General features: G+C 43.8%; 1 protein-coding gene across 22 annotated transcripts in view; it reads left to right on the top strand.

Annotated features, from left to right (window-relative positions):
* Myt1l (myelin transcription factor 1 like) overlaps nt 1-13,397 on the top strand; it is a 403,345-nt gene that overhangs the window by 319,623 nt on the left and 70,325 nt on the right. For all 22 annotated transcript variants that reach the window (XM_052745749.1, XM_052745740.1, XM_052745742.1 and 19 more), the window contains 3 exons: nt 2,598-2,812; nt 9,565-9,815; nt 11,900-12,136. In XM_052745749.1, the coding sequence (XP_052601709.1) occupies nt 2,598-2,812; nt 9,565-9,815; nt 11,900-12,136 (703 nt within the window). The remainder of the gene's footprint in view (nt 1-2,597; nt 2,813-9,564; nt 9,816-11,899; nt 12,137-13,397) is intronic.

The raw sequence follows: 13,397 nt of genomic DNA, 5'->3' as shown, positions 1-13,397 counted from the left end.
GTAATCTATACCTGCACCCATGACCCTTACTGCCATCCCTGATGGCCACATAACCCTGCTCATCCCTCTGATTTGGTCCTCATCTTTCCAAGGCTCAGGATCGACTCCTGCCAGCTGTGGCTCTCTGGCCTTGCCATAGGGTGAATGGAAAGGTTGTTAGGCCCTAAGGTCCCAGAAGTTCCCATCTCCAAAGGTGCTCATAGTTTTCCTCTCTTCTGCTTAGACTCTGAAGGTTTTTTCCTTGGATTGTTCTCATCCCATGCTGGGTTCTAATCTAAAAGTGTTGTCTATTCTGCAACACCTACTCAAACGGTGCCTTCTGCTGCCAAGTGTTGAACCAAGGCAAGGACTAGAGCTTTATGCATTTGTGAAGCACTGTCCTGTCTAATAAAATACTCTTATTAAACAACAGCCCATCAATTGGTATACTATTGCTTCAACAAGAAGTAAATAAGCTGAATTGGTGAACTGAAGACAAGTAAGTTGGTAATTTGAAAGTGTATATTGTAACCATACTGGGCCGCCATAAAAGTGGCATAGATATACTGTTGAGTAACATATAAAGGCCAGGTCACCTACAGGCACAGCTCTGTGGTAGACTGTCTGCCTAGAATTTGCCAGTAAGGGACTGAAGGTATGACTCTAGTTTAGTGACTGCCTATAACCCATAATACTCTGGGTTCTGTCTAGTATCACAAAAATAAAACAAAAACAAAAATAATCAAAGACTCATTTTCTTGTAACTACTATTAAATATAAACTTAAGAAATAATCAGTGAAGAAACAACTTATATAAATGGCTGGATATTGTCAAAAGTTATAACAGCAAGAAAAAATGAAAGAAACTAGTTCAGTAATGTAACATTCATATTCTAATACCACACAGTAAGAGCTGCTTTCAAAACCTAAGCAACTAAAAGAAATGGCAAATGCCATGTGAAATCAGGAGCAAAATATGTCAGTTTTTAAATACTTAAAAATCATACTAAGAGTTCAACACTTTTAAGTCTGAAAGAATTCTGGGTAATTTTTTAAAGCAGTTTTTATATTTTCTAAACATTGGCCCAATGAACTGGAGACTGTGGAAGTCGGGCAAGAAGGTGCACGCGGAGCCCTGGGATCACCACCCCGGTCCCAGGGAGAACGGCCTTTGCTCTGTGGCCTCCCACAAGCCCTTACCTAACAGCTGCCGTTTCACACACCGGAGGTCCAGAAAGTTATTCCCAGGGAGATGCGGGAAGTATTTGGGGCCAAGGACAGACAGTGTTTCCTAGTTCCAGCTGGTTGAGAACAGTGTTTCCGGTAGAACAGGCAGTGTTTCCGGCTAATAGGCAGTGTTTCCGGTCAAGGAACTTGCGCCGTATCTGGTAAAAAGGTACAAGGCGGTATATCCGGTAGGAATAGACAGTATTGCCACCTAAGGACAGGCAGTGTTTCCGGCCGAGGAACAGGCAGTGTTTCCGGCCGAGGGGCAGGCGGTGAGGCTTAAGCAGTGTTTTCTAGTGAGGTACAACCGCAGCAGTGTTCCAGGATGACGAACCGGCAGTATTTCCCAGTGAGGTACGGCAGTATATCCAGGTGTGAATCCACCGAACAACAAGTTGTCCGTGATGGTCCTTTGTAAATGGACTGTGAGCCAACACTCACACATGGATTCACCGTATTTCTCTTTTCTGCTAAAACACCCATTTTTCTTTTAAACGTTTCACATAAATCAGAAATAGAATGATCAATAAGCCCTCCTGAAATTAAGCTTTTAAATAGATACACTGTTCAAAAATGATGCTGATATGGAAATGACTTTTAACGATATTTTACCTTAGAAAAAGTTTTAATCGATGAGTGGTAAGACTTGAAATTGACATGCTTAAACCTCTGTCCGTGTCTATTGTATAGAAGAGAAATTGGTTAGAGTATAAGGGGACCTTTTATGGCATAAGTGATTTCCACTTATGAAATAGACACACAGGACAGAACATCAGTAAAAGAATAAGAATCAAAAATTCCTCCATTTAAATATTTTATCCTAAAGTCTAAAATAAAGGAATACTAGATTTAAAAAAAATTGAAAGGTCATGACTATTTGATCAAAGGTTTTCCTACAACTGCATTTTAATACCCAACTAGATAAATTCTGATCCAGTTTTGTCTCATTCTATGTCCGTAAGTGTTTTTATTTCCTCTTATTTTTGAGGAAAGTTTCTTAGGCGTCCATGTCATTTTATGTGATTCCACAACCCTTTGTAACCTCCACAAATGCAATCAGATGCGACCTCCTGTACATCAGATGCTTCCTCAACCTTGTGTGCCATATTTTCATCATCATTCTTCCTGAAAGTGAGAGAAAAATGATAAAACACATTTTAAGCATTTTTATTTCTTCTTTTTAGTTCTAGTATTGACTTTTAGGCAGGTACTTTATTTGTGATATATAATTAAATAAGACTGTCTTTTTTGGGGGGTTAAATTTTAATCTGTGAAAGGTCTCGAATCCTTGATACATGAAAGAAATCATATGTACTAGGATAGACATGAATCATGTTGCATGCACAGCCATGAGAAAGCAAGCCATTTGTTTGTTATCTGTTTATTTCCAGGCCAATGTGCTTTGTCAAGCAACTTGAGATCCCTCAGTATGGCTACAGAAACAATGTCCCCACAACAACACCACGCTCCAACCTGGCCAAGGAGCTTGAGAAATATTCCAAGACTTCGTTTGAATACAACAGTTACGACAACCATACTTATGGCAAAAGAGCCATAGCTCCCAAGGTGCAAACCAGGGACATATCCCCCAAAGGATATGACGATGGTAGGAGGTGCACACTCTTATACATGAGAGACACATTGCCATTGATGATGTTGTTGTTGTGTGTATCCATGTCCTGCAGATCAGCCACTATTCATGCTTACCCACCGGTGCCAGAGGCACAGCACACATGGCAGAGTCCTGTGCTGAAAGCCCCTCGGCCCAGGATGGGCAGGTGGACATACCTGTGGGTCGGAGGGGCACAGTTTTCTGCAATGACTCCAAGGCATTGGCCTCTGCCTCCTTACATGATATAGAGAACAAGGCCCTAGGCTCTCTGTGTTTTGGGGTGTGACTGAGCTGGTACCCTTATCTAATAACCTTTTTTAAAGGCAAATACCCAAGACAAGTTTCACTGGAAGAAACAGATTGAACTCTTTTGAGAAGCTCCACATTGACAATGCTCTTCAAGGGTACACATTAGAAGCCTCTGAGGAGAGGGCCTTGCTCAAGGTCTATGCACAGGCTGCACCCTAGACCAGTGAAGGTGGAATTGCTGGGATCTTCTGTGTATTTGTATTTCCTAAAAGATACACAGGGCTCTTGATGCAGGCATGGCTGATAACTGCCACCTAGCCAGCTCTGTGAGCAAGCCAGGCCTGCGTTCCCTCTCTTTCTGGATGTTGAGGAGGAAGGTCAGTTTCAATGTGGGACACTTGACCCTGAAGGATCACCTGCCTTTTAGAATTGATGGCAAAAATAACCTACAAGTCATCTGATGATGTCAGAGTCTTGCTTGATACCTTCCTGTAGATGGAGGAAGAAGGGCTCTTGAGGAATTAGGGCCCCTCTCTGAAAAAGATACTTAAAGTCACACACACATAAAACGTATTTAAAAGTCTGTGGATTCAGAAACCTTTTAACAGTTCAACATGAGCTGCTGTATATCTTTCTAAGATGTGTTTTTCTTAGAGAGATAACAAGTAATTTGTTTTATGACTGACATTTAATATTTCTTGACATATCACATATTGATCATCCATGTGTATCACTTCTGTAATATTTAGGCAGATAAATACACATAGAACAAAGGTAGGGAAACAAGCATCATAGAAATAAGTATTTTGGGTTTTTGTGTTCACACAGATGTAAGTTCAGTTGATAGACTTTTCAATCCTTTGACATCGTATAGTGATTCAGTTAATCTTTTCATCAGATGTTTGTTTTTCACATTCCCACTCCAAGGCTATGGTACATGCTGATGTGCTTTGTCAGACAGTTGACAAGGCTTTCTCTTTTCACCTTACTGACTTTAGCCTGGCACACAGGTAGAGTCACGGCTGGCCATGGTGTCTTTAGAGCCATGCATCCCTTCCTGGTCTATAAGCTTTGCACTTTATGAGCTACAGGGTTCTGGATCAAAAAACCTGCTAGTGTATTCACTTCCTTGAAAGTAGAGGGGGACTGAGACACTGAGAGTCCCTCCTCAAGGCCTCTGTGATGAACAGTGGAGATGAGGTGGTTTTCCCACCATAAAGGCAGGAGTGAGCATATTTATTGGTTCTGATTCTCTCAAGTCCAGACAGAGATCTGTCTTGCAAACTTGGGATGAGCCATGCTTTCCATTGGTCTACCAGAAAAGACCAGTCTATTGAGCATGCTCAGTTAAACCTCAGCATTAGATTCTCAGGAAACCAAGGAAAAAAGGAACAGCAGCCTTCCACCACAACTCTCTGAGGAAGCAAATCAAAGCTCTAGTTCTCTCCTTCTGTCTCTGCTGGCATGCAGTTATATCTGAAAAGGGCCCATCCTGGAAAAAATTTCTGAGCCATGAGACTGTGTGAGAGGCCCCACCTGGGGAAGCCATCCCTGTGCTCAGGCACCAATAGATAGATTCCAATGTAGTTGACTGACTATAGAAGCACCCCGTTTGCCTCAGACTTCTTTCAGACAAAGAAGTATCTCCTGATCTTGGAGAAATAAGAGATTTCTGGACTATAAATTCCAGCCTGACAGAATCGATAGTTCTTAAGCACTGGAGGTGAGTGGTGTAGCTAACACATAGGGCCTGGATATCAGCTCTTTACCTACCTAACCTCCCCTGCGGCCAGCAAACCTTCCATCAACCACTTGCTTCTCCCAGACACCTCACCAGTGTCTGCTGTCTATCCACCTTCAGTCTACTTAGTCTGTCCTTCTGGGCAGAAGGATTCATAGGTGAGATAAAAAATACAGGTGTGTGACATGCACTCATGCATAAGGAAGCAGGCGCCATTCTGTCTAAGGACTGAATGAATGCCACCAAATGGTAGACCATACACTTGTGCCCAGAACTGGAGTAGGCTTGATATGCAGGGATACCCATTGGTTTGGGAGCACACAGGTGACCTGGGGAGGCCAGAAGGAAGAACAAGGTTCAGCTGAAGGGGCTGAGCAAACAGCCTCCTCATGTTCTCTGTCACAGTGTGGATCTGGACACCTCCCATAGGAAGAGGATGTGTACAGGATGAGATGGAATGGGAGGGGAAGGGACAGCACAGTCCATGTGTGTGAAGTTAGCATCTCCCTCCCCTGTGGGCAACTAAGAATGGCTCTTATATCTTTAAATTTTAACAAGAAAGCCAAAAGAAGGATGTCTCCTGACATGGAAGTTATATGAAATTTTAAATTCCCTATCTGTGGTTATGAGCCCATGGTTACTTTCCATCTCACCTGTGGTCTAGGCTGTTGTCTAGGTTAGTAGCACATCCCAGGACTTAACTCCTGCTTGGACCTCATGGCCTCAAATTTTGCCACCAGGCCATTTGTAAGACAAGTTGCTGGCCTGGGTGTTTCACCTTTGGGCGCAGCTCACAGGGCCACCACAGCTCCCACTCTTGCCTCTTCCCTTTGACTCTTCCAAAATCTTCAAGTTCAAACTTCTGATTATCTATGGGCCTTTTCTTTGTCACTCAGAAATGCCAGTATGCTTTCTGGACTAGCCCTCTCACCTTAGCCCAGACTCCACAACATCCCAGACACTAGCATCAGGCAGCTGGGCCATCAGCCTAGGTCCTTCACATTAATCCTTTGTGGCTTGGATTTCTATGTCTGCCACAGCCATGCCTGAGACTTGCTTCTCTTCTGCTGCCTGAAAATCTTCCTCTTGGGCCTTTTCTGCTCGATTCTTTATGCAGCACCAAGTGTCTTATTTAATTCTATGGCTGCCTTCCAGCCTATTACGGCAGCTACCCGTGTCTTCTGAAAACACACTGCCTGCCTGCAGTGTAGCTCTGTGTCCCATCCCTGGATTGATTCACCAATGAGCATGCCAGGATGTTAGCTCCCAGTGGGCAAAGTGCCTGGCCCTCAGAGTCTTCAGGCATTGCCATGGGGGAGGAAGGACTAGGAAGACAGTGGCTCCGGCAGAGGTGGTAATCAGGCCCTCTGTAGGCCTGGTCTCCAACATATGCTCCAGGATAATCCTGTTTTCCATGGAGGATTCTCCATCTTCATCTCTGCCCATTTGTAGTACACAACACAGAAGTTTAGGACTAAGGGAGCTATTTCTCCTTCTAACAGCACCCACCTTAGTGATCAACGCCCCTGTATTCCTATCTGTCTGGTTTTCATGAAACTCATGATTGTATGGTCATGTGTCTATTCCCTGAGGGAAACTGAAAATGCAAAATAAACAGATATCATCCAAGGAGTGTGAGAATTTCCATAAGCAGAGCAGGCTGCTGAAGAGGTTCTAGCTGTAGGTTTTGTGTTGGTTTTCCCACTAGGGTTTTAGTCTTTGAAGGCAGCCCATATTTAGCCCTGGAGATGGGTGATGATATTCTGTCTTCTTCAGTCAGGGATAGAATGTAAGCAGGTATGGCACTTAATGTGGCTGCCTGGCTATCAACCACTGGTGGCCTCTAAGGAAGAAGCCTTTACTTCTCATTTCCCATCATCTGTTGGTACCTAGGATACATAGTTTCATCTGAAATAGACCTTTTTGCTAAGAAAGAAAAGTGTATTAGCCACTGTTTTTCTAGTTAGACATGGAGGAGGACAGTGACAGTAACATCCCAGGTAGATGCCCTCACTATGCACCATGAATGAATGCCATGCTGAGTGTGGCCTTAGTGACTCAGACTGACAGTTCTGTGGATATCAGGCAGTGTTAGCAGGATGAAAGACATTGCTTTCTCGAATACTTAAAGTACTGTTAATTTCATTTTGCATAAAACAGAAGTTGTTATTTAGACTAAGAAAAAGGAGCAATATAGATGTGACTGTCACCCTGGTTGTATGAGTGATGGAAATGGGAAGATGCATAGAGAAGTTATTGACAATTCAGTCACCTGCTAAACTTCTGCACTGCCCACTTGTCAGAATGCAGGCATCATCTCCATGACTTAAACCACTGGAAAAGTACATGCACCACCGTATTTACACTTATGACTTCAAGATAATGGAAAGTGATCAAAGTAAGATAACAAATATAATAATTTTAAAGATTTATTTTAGTAAAATGTTGCCCATAAATATAGTGTTTTGAGCAGCTGAAATGCTGGGACAGTACAGGACACATGCGTCCTAGACTGCAGCCTGGGTGCTTCTCTGTGTCTGTTGCTGCCTTGAACAGCGTCAGTGTCTGTATCTGTGAAGTGCATATGCAGCAGAATCCACAGAGAGGTGGGAAGCTAGAGAATCTGGTATATTTGACCTGGGAAGCAATTACCATGGGGACAGGATGCTGCAGGGCATAGTTAAAATACCAGAGACAGCACTGAGTGGGAATGCCATCCTTCCGCCCTGACACAGCTCTACATAGTGAGATCCTGTCTCAAAAAAGAAACAAGAAGATATCAAATTATCTTTTTTCCTAGACTGGTGCCTAGCCTTACCTATCTAAAAAGAAAACAAAATAAATCCTCTTGAAAAGTGATAGTAAATGCCCATAACACCAGAACTTGATTTGTTGGGCAGATGCAGTAGGCTCTTCAGTTCTAGACTAGCCTGAGTTATGTAGTGAGCTTTATCCCAGAGACAACTTCATATGTGGTATTGAATTTTTCTAGCATTTTCATGTTCTTGTTTTTTTATGAAAAATGTTAATGATGCAGAATTATTAACTTGAGTCCACATCCACAACATTTCAAAGCATGGCAGGTGTGGCCAGTGTAACCCTCGGTGCCCATGTGCAGGCCTCTGCCTAGTCCCCCTGTAGTGTTCTTGCTCAGTCACTCAGGGACCCTGGTATAAGCTGTGCATGGTGAAAATCCACTGTTCACACACACACAGTTCTACAATCATACTGATGGAATTTACAAAAGAGAGAGAAGAGAATGAACAGGTGGCCACTGCCCCCTCGGTTTACCCAGTGCAGTGTTCCTGAGCTGCCCTGAGGCTGATTGATTAACTAGCCCTGCATAATTAACATTGTGTCCAAATGGCTGTTTGCCCTACATGAGCTGTATTGGAAACTGACTGTGGTCCCTTGGAAGGAATCTGGATGAAACAGTTGCTTATGCAGTTTGTTTCCTGGTGTGGGGGCTAAGATTAGAATGGGGTGGTCACTCTTACCCCAGGATCTGGTCATCATGGCCTTGTCTGAAGTAACCTGAGTTTTATTAAAATGTTTTCCCAATACTATACCTCCCCTGAGTCTTAAGCAGGCAACATTTAATTGAGACTCACATTACCAACTAGGGTCATTTCACTGTGGTTGTTCATTTGCGTTTGGAGATAATTTTATAGTATGAGTTACAAAGCCTGTGTTAGCTCTTTTAGAAGGCTTATGGTTCATTTTGTGTGTTTTGTCCTCTTTGGAGGACAATTGCCAGGAACAGGCTCTAGGTACAGAGCAGCTAATGACCCTGAGGCCACAAGTCCAGAGAGTAGTGGCCAGCCATAAGTCTTTTCACAGGCACAGGTACAGTTACCATAAGAATGACTAAGGTAGCCATTGCCTGTGAGTGAAAGATAGCTCTAAGCATTGCCCTAGCTAGCCAACCTAGTCCATGTACATCCCCAGCGCCTAGTGCCATTCTCTGCCCTCTTAACAGTTCCCTTTAGGTAATTCCTCACCCTTAGGAGGCTGGATAGGGTGTCTCTATCTGGAATATCTAGTCTTGATGGAAAATGAATATCCTGTGAGCTCCTAAGTACTTGCTGGCTATTTATGAAGGTGTTGGCATAAAAGGATGCTGATCAAGGGATCTGCAAGGGAAGACCCCCTGCAGGCAGATGACAAGCTGACCCGCTGCTGTCCAGTGTCCCACATTTACCAGGGACAGATCTCTGTTCTCAAACATATGCCAAGCTCATTTTTCCCTCTAACTCCAGAAGCCTGTGTAAGAATTACAGAATAGAGGTGTTTGGCTCACAGTAGCTGGTATGCATGCCCTGCCAGAAGCTTTTTCACAAAGCCCGTAGTCCCCACAGCTTTAGTGATGGTTCTTGGGGATTCTGAGAATCTGGGTCAACTACACAGGGGACTAAACCCCAGTTGGTATCCACAGCCACATATGGCTAAAAAGAGTGGTCAGCCTCTTGATGGATCTACCAAAGGAATCAGTTACTTACAGTAGCTAAGTCCTGTCTTACCCAAGTGGGTAGATGCTGCAGCTGTCATGAGCAGCCTGTCAAAACAAGAGTGATCCTCTCCCAAGGTCACCCCAATTCTCTGTTCATTCAAGCATGCATAGTGCAGAATGGGCAGAATCTTGGTTCTTCATGAATAACCCCCATTTCTGTGTGTATAAAGATGGGTGGGTTAGGACCAGTTGTATGTTCAGCATCCTGGGTGCAGGGCCTAACCACACTGTCCTCTGTCTCTGCAGCCAAGCGGTACTGCAAGAATGCCAGCCCCAGCAGCAGCACCACCAGCAGCTATGCACCCAGCAGCAGCAGCAACCTCAGCTGTGGTGGTGGCAGCAGCGCCAGTAGCACATGTAGCAAGAGCAGCTTTGACTATACACATGACATGGAGGCCGCACACATGGCAGCCACAGCCATCCTCAACCTGTCTACACGTTGCCGTGAAATGCCACAGAACCTGTCCACCAAGCCACAGGACCTGTGCACTGCCAGGGTATGCACAGGGTCTCAGCCGTGTCCCATGGGAGCTGGCTATGAGTCTGTTCACTGCCAGGCCTACAGCCCTGGCCTCAGAACAGTGGACAGATGTTTTGGTCCCCTCCAGTTCTAGCTTGTGTCCGAGACATTAGCACAGCCATCACCCCTGATCTCTATGGTGTCTCAGCTTCAGGGTACACAAAGCCAAAAAGAGGTACAGCTTGCTGTTTAAACAAGGAGGTTTGGTGGTAGCATTGTTAGATAAATATGAGCCTATCCCTTTGCCACATGCATAGTAGGTTACCAGGATAGGGAAGCAAAATGGTGACATCTGACTGCACTCTTGATAGTCTGTGGTCTCAACCGATACTGTTATCTCAGTGGTACCCTCAGTGCTACAAGATTCAAGAAAGGTTTCTGTTGTTTAATTTTTCTTATCTGTTAAAGGAATTGTATTTATCATGAAAATCACTTTTTTATTTTTTGTTTTGAGATTATAATACAATTATTCCCATTTCCCCCTTTTAAGCTATTAATTTTATGTATGTGTGAGTGTGGAAAGAAGCAGGTATAGCATGGTTCATGGGTGGAGGTCAGAGGATAACCAGCAGAGGTTCTCTCCTTCCATCAGATCGGCACTTATCACTTGGCCCACTGCAGCACTGCTGGCACTCAAAGCAGAAGAGAAAGCCATTAGGATGGGCAGGGAAGAGAGTGAGCTGTCTCCCCAGGGCTCTAGGCAGGAAGCAGTGTGGCAGTAAGTAGAGACTGTGCACTGACCACCTGCCCTCTGTGTCTGGAGGCTCCGGGCACTGACAGTAGTTGTCATAAATCATTGTAATTTATATGAATGGAGAAAGGTCAATCACCTTATGGTTTGCAAGTACTTCCATTCCTTTGCTATTTTTATTCCACCATAGTGGGACAGTGTCAGGAAACATGCACTCTTTATGGCCATCTGGGCTACTGAAATGCAAGGCTAGTACAGAAACCATTCCTCCCTGTGAGAATAAAGACAGGAACCTCCCCTGGGGTTGTTTGTTTTGTCCTTTTTAAAAAATAATGTTACAGTTGGGATAATGGTTCCAATATGATGCATCTAAATTGGTATCAAAGCTTAGAATCTGGGGTGCTTTGACAGTTCTGGCAAAACAACACTAAAAATATATGAAGAGCACAGCTCCAAGGACAAGACCCTTGTCCCCGTGTCCTCTACCTGCCCAACCAGAAGACAAGGTGGCTAGACATCAGAGACCATGGAGTCATTCCAGTTGGAGGGCACATTTTTTCTTGAAAGAGTGAACTCTCCTGGGGAAATGGAGGGTTATTTTGACTGTGCTTGTCCACTGCCACCTAAATACCTTCACCCCTTTGCCAGCAAAACAGACTCTGAAGAGCTTGACCTACTTCAATGTGTGTGTGTGTGTGTGTGTGTGTGTGTGTGTGTGTGTGTGTGTGTGTGTGTGTTGTCTCACTTTTCATTGACTCAGTAGCAAATATGAAGATACCCAGATCAACTCAGAGCAGAATCCCCATAATAGGGCCTGGGGAATTGTAGTGCATACCACCTGTTTTTTAATAAAAATCTCTTGGCACTGGATTTTATGTCAGAAGGAAAAGTCTAGTTCCTTCTCCATCCTTTCATCAACATTCAAGTCCTTTCCTTTTCCTTCTCACTCACTTTATAATTATTGTCATCAGTGAAATGAAGGGGGGAAATTAACCTGGTATATTATGGATGTATGGTAGAATTGAGGATGGATCTGTGGAGGATGGATGGATGAGTGAAGGATAAATGAATACATGGATGAATGAATGATGGACAGAGGGAGGGAGAAGGGTGGGTAGATAGATGGATGATAAATGGACGAATATATAGATGATAGATGAATGGATGGGTGAATCTTCCAAACAATTTCTCTGGGAAGCCTGTGGTAGCAGGCATGCCTACAGATTGTGATGGTTAACTTGTGTGTTAATGGGAAGGGGGGAATGGAGGGTTATATTGGTGAACTCAGTCTTAGTCATCCTCAAGTGGGAAAGACAGAAAGGTGGAAAAGTCAGTCAGGCCTTCGGGGTTATACATCTTTCTTTCAACAGAATCCAGACATGGAAGTGGATGAAAATGGTACCCTGGACCTGAGCATGAACAAGCAGAGGCCTCGAGACAGCTGCTGCCCAGTCCTAACACCCCTGGAGCCCATGTCCCCCCAGCAGCAGGCAGTGATGAGCAGCCGATGCTTCCAGCTGAGTGAGGGGGATTGCTGGGACTTGCCAGTAGACTACACTAAAATGAAGCCTCGGAGGGTAGATGAGGATGACCCCAAAGAGATTACCGTAAGTTCTTCTCCTTGACCCTGCCTATATTTGGTACCAACCCAAGCGGGGCCTTGATGAAGAAGAGTCATTTGCACACTCTTCAAGAGAAAGTGCATTTTCTCCCTAAATTTGACCTTTAGCTGACAGGGACTTGAAAAACATTTTTGGTTGTCTTGGGAAATGTATAATTGACACTGAATTGAGAGAAACGGACTATGGGCTCTTTCAAATTTTATTTTCTAATAAGTATGCATCATTACAAATGGTTTATTCTAGGAAAATACAGAAAAGAGCATATTATTTTCAAAGAAAATTATACTGCATTTTCCTAGGGCAGTATAGGCAGGAGAGTCAAGAGTTCTAGGACAACCTGAGCCATATAATGTGACCCAAGTTAATTTAAAAGAAAAACTTAATAACTGTGTGCTACAGATAAGCTCATTCAGACTATACTTCTTGCTCAAGCATTCAGGTTATACTTCTTGCATAATATATCTTAGTAGAGTCATCTGACTTCTTGTTTATGGCAGTATTTCTAAGATGCTTATGTTAGAGCACATTTTTCCAAGTAGTTTGGACTTTCAAATTAGTTTACTGCTGTAGTATACTACCGCTTGGACAAAAGAGAGTATTTTCTTTCTATTTTGTGTGTTTATGGGTATTACATATACAGGTGCACCCACATACAGAGCTCAGAGCAGGAAGTCAGATATCTTCCTGTGTCACTCTCTGCCTTACTTCCTTTAGGCAGGTCTCTCGCTGAACAGACTAGCCTGGCTTGCCAGTGAACTCTTGGGATTCCTTCTCCTTTCCCAGTGCTGGCGTTAACTGTACCCACAGCCATCCCTGGCTTTTTGCATGGGTGCCTAGGATTCAAATGTGGGTCCTTGTGCTTGCAGGGCAAGCCACTCTTGCACACTCAGCCATCTCCTCAAGACTCCCCTTTCTTTACTGGAGACTTTTTCCAGTGCTCAAATCTGAAAGTTCTAACATCTTCATACTTTGAAAAAAATGAGTAGAATAAGAAGCCCACTTATAAACCAACACTGTCTTACAGTGGAAAAGGAACAAGTGGAGAGGCCTGCCTTTGAGCCCTTTTTGTTTTTGTTTTTTGTGCTATGTAGTCCTGACTGACCTCAAAGTCATGGTGATCTCCCTGCCTTCTCCTACTGAATGCTAGAGATAAAGGTATGCACTATCTCACTCAGCTGAGACTCTGTCTTAGTTCCTTTTCTGTTGCTGTGATAAAGCAACATGACCAAGGCAACTTATAATTGAA

This window comes from Peromyscus californicus, unplaced genomic scaffold, assembly GCF_007827085.1.
Source record: "Peromyscus californicus insignis strain IS unplaced genomic scaffold, ASM782708v3 Scaffold_1__1_contigs__length_55948999, whole genome shotgun sequence".
NCBI lineage: Eukaryota > Metazoa > Chordata > Mammalia > Rodentia > Cricetidae > Peromyscus > Peromyscus californicus.
The sequence above is the reverse complement of the archived record's forward strand: the minus strand, read 5'-3'. Positions and strand labels throughout refer to the sequence as shown.